The sequence below is a fragment of the Scyliorhinus torazame genome, chromosome 4, assembly GCF_047496885.1.
Source record: "Scyliorhinus torazame isolate Kashiwa2021f chromosome 4, sScyTor2.1, whole genome shotgun sequence".
Classification (NCBI taxonomy): Eukaryota; Metazoa; Chordata; class Chondrichthyes; order Carcharhiniformes; family Scyliorhinidae; genus Scyliorhinus; species Scyliorhinus torazame.
The window spans coordinates 225,788,655-225,797,449 of NC_092710.1; the positions used below are offsets into that span (position 1 = coordinate 225,788,655).

Consider the following 8,795-nt stretch of genomic DNA (forward strand, 5'->3'; position numbering starts at 1 on the left):
GCATGGGTCCAACTGTTGGAGGCTGGCACCTGGCCAGGTGGACCAACTCACTTGCCCTCGCATCCCCCTCCCCGGCACGGACCCCCCCCAACCTCCACCCCGGCACGGACCCCCCCCAACCTCCACCCCGGCACAGACCCCCCCCCCCAACCTCCACCCCGGCACGGAGCCCCCCCCAACCTCCACCCCGGCATGGACCCCCCATCCCCCTCCCAGCACGGACCCCTCCCCAACCTCCACCCCGGCACGGACCCCCATCCCCCTCCCCAGCACGGACCCCTCCCCAACCTCCACCCCGGCACGGACCCCCCCCCAACCTCCACCCCGGCACGGACCCCCCCCAACCTTCACCCCGGCACGGACCCCCCCCCAACCTCCTCCCTGGCACGGACCCCCCCCCAACCTCCACCCCGGCACGGACACCCCTCCCCAACCTCCTCCCTGGCACGGACCCCCCCCCAACCTCCACCCCGGCACGGACCCCCCCCAACCTCCACCCCGGCACGGACCCCCCATCCCCCTCCCCGGCACGGACCCCCCCCCCCCCCCAACCTCCACCCCGGAACGGACCCCCTCCCGGCACTCCCCCGGAGCCCAGCCTACTCTAACCACCCCCCCCCCCCCCTGCCGCACACACACACACACAACCCGAGACACACCTCTCCTCACGCATTCAGACTGCGGCCACGCCATCGCCTGCCCAGAGCCAACCCCCCAGGCCGTCACTCAACTCCACGCTGGTCGGCGTGAACCTGGAGCACAGGGTCACGCCGATGAAAAGGAGGTTTAATTTACGTCGACGTGAACGGTCATCACGTTGACGGGACTTCGGCCCATCCGGAAGGGAGAATATCGGCAGGCCGAAAATCGGCTGCCTTGCGCAGACCCGTGACATTCTCCGACGCCAGCGGCGTCATTAACGCCCCGCCGACTTTTCTCCCTTCGGAGACTTCGGCAACCGGCGGGGGCGGGATTCACGGCGGCCAACGGCCATTCTCCGACCCTCTGGGGGGTTGGAGAATGACGCTGATTTCAGTGGCTACCAATTTTGTCCCTTAATTTTCCCTCACAAAATCTATCACTGTACCTCTCACTGGTTCTGCAAAGGGTGAGCAGTGAAAAAACCTGAGTTAAAAGTGAATTTTGAAAGAAGCTTGGTATCTCTCTTGCCACTAATAACACCTGATGAAATAACCCTGCTTCAATAAGGCAGAATTATCACAAAATGTAAAAAAAACTCATCTTTGGATACTTAATCTAAAAATGTAATCCACCAAAAAAGTGGAGATTAATTCTAGATTCATATTATTGTGATCTTCTATTAATTGGGTTGTGATCCTCTGTTGACCGGGTAAGTTAGATTTTACCATTAAGCAGTCCTTCACTCATTAGACCCCTAATAACACTAGCAAAGTGCCTATGAACTGTTTGCAGTCAGGTGAAAAGATCAAAGACATGAATCCCTGACAACAGTAGCAACACCACTCAGAATTCAACCAATAGGCATCCAAATCTGTGCCTATTCAGTGTGACTAAAACGTGCATGGTATTTACCCTTTACATCTTCATTTATATTAACAACATTATACTTTCAAAATAGTCTTTACTTTAAACATTTTACTGAGAAAGGAAAATAAAATAAAAAACTGAACTACACTAGCCAAAATTGTAAATCAATTTATATTGGCGACGGATTGTAAACTCGCATAAACTGACAAACTCCAATGAAATAGACAAATAAAATCATAATTATTCAATAGAATTGTTTACCTATATTATCCAGCCACTGTGAAAGTAAAATCAGTCAAAGCTGATGATGTCAGTTCAAAGAGTCAGGATTAGTTATGTACAGAAGTCAAATGAGGGATGTGTACATTCCTGGCTGATTTTCCCATCGCATTTGAAGGCGGAAGGCAATCCCACTTCAGCTGGTGGCAGGGCACAGGGAGGCATAATCTCTGTGATGCACAACATTCTTAACTGGGGCAGCGGCCCACCTCCAAGAGTCTCTGGCTTAATCAGAGAGTCAGCAGCCCAGCAGCCTCAGCAGTGCTACGACTAGCTGGGGCTGGGGCTGATGTTGCAGAGGGAGTGTGCCTTGTTAACCAAGGCTCCTTTGAAGCGGGCTAAGTGGGCTTGGAGGAAGCCGAGACCAGGCAAACAGGTCCTGGTGACTGAGAGTTTGTGTCAAGAGGCACAGGTGGCACAGTTGCCATGGAGCTGACCACTGTTGTTAGGGCTTTCTCTGTGGCTATGGCATATCAAAAAAGAAGCCCTCCACCCCCTACAACCAGAGCTGACTGGTAGGTCACTATGTTTCATCCAGAACTTTCCCTATGCGGAGGTAGATCCTCCAAAACAGTCAAAATGGCCGCAAAGGAGGAAATTACCCTTATTTGGCAACTGATGCGGTTCAGTTGGACTCTGGGTTATCTAACACCTTGGTCACCATTGGCAAAATGACATGGCAGTAAGAAGAATTGGGGGATTTCCCTCGATGTCTTTCTGTCCCATCTTGTCAGCCTTTCTGCTTCCAGTCTGACACCAAATGCCTGGTAAAATTCTAGCCTGTTTTTGTTTTGTTTCAATAAGAGGCATTGAAAAAGAATGTTGGTGAAATTTTAATAACACAATCAGCAGATTTGAAACCTGAATTAATTAAGTAGGAAAAAGCCCCCAAATCTCTGGGAAGAATAAATGCCAAAATATGAAATAATTGGGTGTCAGCAAGCCTCCCAATCATTAGTGTGCACTTATAAATTTCAGTCTGAATGAAACCATATGCATCAGACAATCAATCCCATTTACAATCAATATCTAAAAAGAAGGCCGTGATCCACCTTGACTATTTAGTTTCCACAAGATGGCAAAGTGGCTATCATAGAAGAATTCAAATTTACCTTGCTTTTTTTTTCCATATTACAAGCACAATAGCAATGCTTCAATTAGAAATACTCCAAGTGATGTTATTAGTTGCTGGAACACTTTCACAAGTCTTATTATAATGTTGGGCCATACTAGGAGTGGGAGGTGTGGAAGTTCCATTGTGTGTACACAGTTGTATGTGTTGGCTAACTAAAACAGAACTTGACCCCATTCAAATCAATTGGTCCTCAAAGCAGGCCACACACACACTACCAAGTAGTATACAATTCCTTCAGCTGTATATCGCGTTTCCAACTTGTGTATTTAGGGAAGAGTAGTGTTTGCTTGTTTTGGACTTGCTGCTATCAAAAAACATGTATTAGTTTCACTTCTGGAATTTGAATTATTCAAAAAAGCTAATATAATAGGTAATTTATGGTATTAATCTCAAACAAGAAAACAGACAAAATTGCATCACGGCTGTTTCTGACACTTGAAGCATAGGTTTTGATTTCATACCAACTTTTTGCAACAAGAAAAGAAAGAACGCGCAAGGTTATGAGGATGGGTCCAGGAGTGGGACTAGATAGAATGCTCTTTCAGAGAGCCAAGACTCAATGGGCTGAATGGCCTCCTTCTTCACTGTCAAGATTCTGTGATTCTATGAAGATTAATGCATACTTTTATTTCCTTGCTTGCACCATTTGAGGACTATTTTGCTGAACTAATTGGTTGTCAGGAATGAGATCTAATTGAAGAATTAAGGTCACTTGCCTCGGTGGAATGTATAGCAATTCATGACTGACTCTGTGCCTGCACTCTGAAGTTTGAATTCAGTGACTGTGGTCTTTGTGTCATGTCAAAAACATTTTTTCCTGACCCTAAAAGTATGTAGCACATTCCACAGATCGCCATAGCTCAGATAGATTGCTATTCATTTTCTCACATGAAACAGTGATATGTTTTTCTCCAGACTAGTGAGAAACTCCCATCAGACTGGGCAGCTTTTATTACACCTCCCGCTGATCATAGTTTGCTTGCATGGCCACTCCCTTCCCAAATGTCTGCAGTTGCATTCTGAAGCAAATAAATCGGATAGGAGAAGAATTCCTGATGTTGGTCTCACTGGGCAGTTATCATCTCACCCTCATTTTTAATGAGTCCTCATTTATCTTAGGATTGACTGTTTTTCTTCATAGGAATCAGCACATATGTCTTTGATTTGGAAGGAGAAACCTCAAGATAAACACATCCGGCATTTACTCCCCCATGAAAATGCTCTGTCCTTTTATTTTAACCATCTTCAAAAGTTTATATTGGCTTACAGAATACCACTGCTTTGTAGTTTAGCTTTTGATATCCAGTAGTTTTTTTTCTTTCCCCGTCTGCTTAATTGACGGCACTTCCTCCCCTCCCTCCTCCATATGCTTTTCTTCAGTCCTTTTTCTCTTATCCATCTTTTTCATTTCTTGTATTTCCAGGTATTGATGTTAATTTCCTGTTTTTAATGTCCCTGCCTCCCATTATCTTTCTAATGTTCTAGTCATTTCCTATTCACGGAATTAATCCTGTTCACAATAAACAGGACTATTTAACTCATTCCTCTTCATTTATAGCCTGCAACTTGACAGAACCAGGAGAACCAGACTGGTCAATATATTTATAAATGTTATTTTAAATCATTAATCTTGCAGATAAAACTGGCATGATTTGATATATAGATGTGGAATCTGACACTTTGAGATAAGTAATGTAGAGCACAGGCAATGGTAAGGTCAGCAACAGTTTTTACTAAGACAATGAAGGGGGAAAACTGAGAACAATAGTAGAAAAGCATAAAATAGCAGATTTTGCAATTAAACTAACGTATACAATTTCCAACATTTCTAAATTATGCTTGTTTTCTTAAATATCTGAGTAACAATTTGGCCAACACGTATTACGCGTTTTATAGTGTCCATTTTCACCTGAATAAGCATCAACATTGACAATTCCCTGATGTAAAGTGTGCCGGTTACCTCGTCACGTAGATTCCCTACGTCAAATGGATGCTGATCTCCAAGGATGGTAGATTCCCTCGTGATATTATCTTCTGTACTGACAGAAAGACCGCTGCTTTCCCCAGAGCCAGCAGATGGGTAAAACAATCCAAAGAAGGTTAGGGAGAAAGTGCACAGCCAGGGTGAATTCCAAGCCATTTCCTCCCCTTCTCCTGACAGTCTTTTCTTCAGTTTGTTCTCCGGCTTTTTCCAGAGCCTGCTGGCTGCTCCTGCTTTCCGTTGTTTTTATCCCCCCCCCTCCACACCACACCACCTCCGCCTTCACTAGCCAGATGTGTCACTTTAAAGCAGCCTAACGACAGCCCTAAAAAAATGCTTTCACTTCCTTTCCCAGCTTCTGCTTTGCTTTCCTCCACCTCCCTCTCCACCCCCCAGAGGCTCCTCTTAAACCACGTACGGCTGGGCAGTGTTGGGAATAAACTCAGTCAAAAAGAGATTTGTATTGCAGGAAAATCCAGCAGTTCTCATTCGCCTTATCTCAATTTCATCAGGATACAGATTCAGTCTCTAATCAGCTCTGGCTTCTTTCACACGTTCCGCACTCCCTCACTTTTAGATCAACGGCTTCAATCTCTCAGTTTGCTGCCCAAACCCACAGCCAAGACTTTTGCTGTGTGCAGCAGCTTCCTGCCTGTAGGTCTTCCAAGTTTCTCCAGGTTACACCATATAGGGGCTCACTAGATTAATGTAAAATAGGAAGTTGAAATTTAAAAAGTGTCACAACTATAAGAAATAGAGGAAGAAGATGAAATGGATACAAACTTTATTTTATCAAGCTTATAATTCTGCTTTCCAGAAATAAGGCTGTTCAGCTGAACAGACACTCTATGATAGTACAATTCCTTCTGCAAGAACGAATAACTTAGTAGAAAGGAGGAATTTTCCATAGATACAAAGAATATTTTGTGAAGCTGGCGAACAAGGGCTTCAGTATATGTCACATGTTACACAGAAGGGAATAACATCTAGCCAATACTGTAAGTCGGAGCATTCCCAGATTCTGTTTAGTTATGATAATTTGATTATATTTTGCAGTATAGAAACTGATATAATGCAAGGGAAAATTCTCCCCAACTTGTATTCTTAAAAATGAAACGTTCATCAAATAAAATCCCCTGGATAGCATTTGAGCTATATATAAAAAATCTGGCCTTGCAACATTTCCCGATTTTGTTCCGTTCTGTAGCTGTTATATAACTTTACCTCCCATTTGGGCTCTGAAAGGAGGCAATTCTAAATTTAAGAAGTTATTGACAATTATAAGATCATAAGAAGAGCAGGAATAGGTCTTTTGGCCCCTCGAGCCTGCTCCGCCATCCGGTATGACCGTGGCTGATCTGATTGTGGCCTTAACTCCATTTTCCTGCCCGACTCCCTTGCGATAATAATCTACCAAATCACGTCAGGTTGAACCTACTAACCTTACCTAGTAAGATGACACTTTAATTCCAGGACTCAACCAAGTGAACTTTCTTCAAAGCAACTATATTCTTTCTTAACTCAGAAGACCAAAACTGTGCACAGTACTCTCGGCCTGTACAGTTGCAACAAGACTTACACCATATCCCATTCAATAAAGGCCAATATTCTATTTGCCTCTCTAATTACTTGCTGTGCCTGCCTGCTAACTTTCTGTGATTCATGCACAAGGACAACCAGATCCCTCTGTAATGCAATATTCTGCAGTCTCTCTTCATTTAAATGATGTTCTGATTTTTTTATTCTTCCTGCCAAAGAGGACAACCTCAAATTTATCCACATTATACTCCATCTGCCAATTTTGTGCCTATTCACTTAACATATCTATATCCTTTTGATGTCCTTCTCACAACTTGCTTTCCCACCTATCTTTATATCATCAGAAAATTTAGCTATAATACAGTCGGCTCTTTCATCCAAGTTATTAATACAGATCGTAAATAGTCAAGATCCCAATATCACCAAAAGGTGAGTTGGTACTGTTTTGTAAACAGAAAACTGCTGGTCCTGGGAATATTTGGGTAGGGCAGTATATTTGGAGAGAACAGACAAGGGAATGGTTCAGGTTCAGACCCTTTATCAGAATGTTGTCTTTTGTAAGGGCCCCGAAGAATCCAGCACGAGTTTTAAGGATACAAAATAATAACGTTTATTTACTATAACAATATATACATAACAGTAGCAGTAACTTCCCTTGCTACCTTCTCCTTCCTCCTGGTTCCTGGACTGGCCAGCTTATTTATAGTAGGAGTTTCTCCGCCCCCCTCATTGGGGAAGTTCATACTCCCATAGGATTGTGGGATAGTCATTAGTCCCTAGCCAATCGTCAGTAGGCAGGTTATAACATCCCTCCCCCCCAAAGTCCAAGGAATCCACCGTAGGCCCTGGTGAAGGAAGGCGTCAAACTCGTTTGGCCGCAGGCCGGACGCCATTTGCACGCGGTGCTGGATCAGGCGGCGTATAACGAGACGGAGACCGGCGCTTCCGTGATGAACGGCGCGGTTGTACATCCACGGCCTGTGGACCCGAGGATTCCCCCTCTGATTCATCCTGTGTCTCCATCTTGGAGTCAGAGTCTGCTGCCTCCGTCATGTCAGCGTCTCTATCCCCATTCGGTCCCGTCACGACCTGCGCAGGCTTCGAGTGAGGCACCAGTGGAAGATTTGGAGGACTACCTTCCCTTGTTTCTGGTCTTTGCCGCTGTTGAACTGAGCTCCGGGGGCGGGGAATCTTTTGCGGGGATGATCTTCTGGACCGGACGTGGTCTACATGTTTTCGCTGGAGACGACCCTGGGCTTGCACTTGGTACGATATAGGGCCCGTTTGGCGAAAGATTACACCAGGAACCCATTGGGCACCACCAGCAAAATTCCGCACGAATACTGGGTCACCGGGCGCAAACTGCCGAATCGGACGATGCCGAGACAATCCCGGTCCCTGCCGTTCTTGTGTGCGGCGTACTTTTGCGCCAATGTCTGGGAAGACCATACTAAGGTGGGTGCGAAGTCTCCGGCCCATTAGGAGTTCTGCGGGAGCTACCCCAGTCACTGTATGGGGGGTGGTCCTGTACGTAAACAAAAACCGAGCCAGTCTCGTGTCCATTGATCCGGAAGACTGCTTCTTTAGGCCTCTTTTGAATATTTGCACTGCACGCTCTGCCAACCCATTTGAAGCCGGGTGGTAAGGGGCAGTGCGGATATGGCGGATGCCGTTCGTCTTTGTAAACCTAGCAAACTCCTCACTCGTGAATGGAGTGCCATTATCCGTGACCAGCACCTCGGGGAGGCCATGCGTACTAAACGATAAACGCATCTTTTCAATTGTTGCGCGGGACGTTGTCCCCTGCATCTTATGCACCTCTAGCCATTTGGACTGGGCGTCAATTAGTAGAAGGAACCTGGATCCCTGAAAAGGGCCTGCGAAATCTGCATGTAAGCGTGCCCAAGGCCGCCCTGGCCATTCCCAGTGATGTAGGGTGCAGCCGGCGGAAGCTTCTGATGCTCCTGGCAAATGGAGCAGTTTTGGGCCACCTTCTCAATGTCGGTGTCGAGGCCTGGCCACCAGACATAACTCTGGGCCAACATTTTCATCTTGGTCACGCCCGGATGCCCATTGTGCAAGTTTGATAATATCAGCTCCTGGCCTTTTTCCGGGACAATCACACGCGTCCCCCACAAGAGGATGCCGTCTTCCACGCTGAACTCTGACAGCTTGGAGAAAAATGCCCGCAACTCGCCTGGGAGCTGTCTATGCTGCCCACCATACAGGACTATGTGCCGAACCTTTGACAGGACTGGCTCCATCTGGGTCCACTCACGGATCTGTGATGCCGTGACAGGCAAGGTGTCCATAAAATTTAGGGTTGCGACCACCTCACCGGTCGTGGGGGTC

General features: G+C 46.3%; 1 protein-coding gene across 1 annotated transcript in view; it reads right to left on the reverse strand.

Moving 5' to 3' along the window:
- Window positions 1-5,485, reverse strand: part of lama4 (laminin, alpha 4) — a 300,723-nt gene extending 295,238 nt beyond the window's left edge. Inside the window, exon 1 of the mRNA XM_072499415.1 lies at window positions 4,884-5,485. Within this exon, the coding sequence (XP_072355516.1) occupies window positions 4,884-5,063 (180 nt within the window). The 5' untranslated portion in view covers window positions 5,064-5,485. The remainder of the gene's footprint in view (window positions 1-4,883) is intronic.
- Window positions 5,486-8,795: the final 3,310 nt, after the last annotated feature.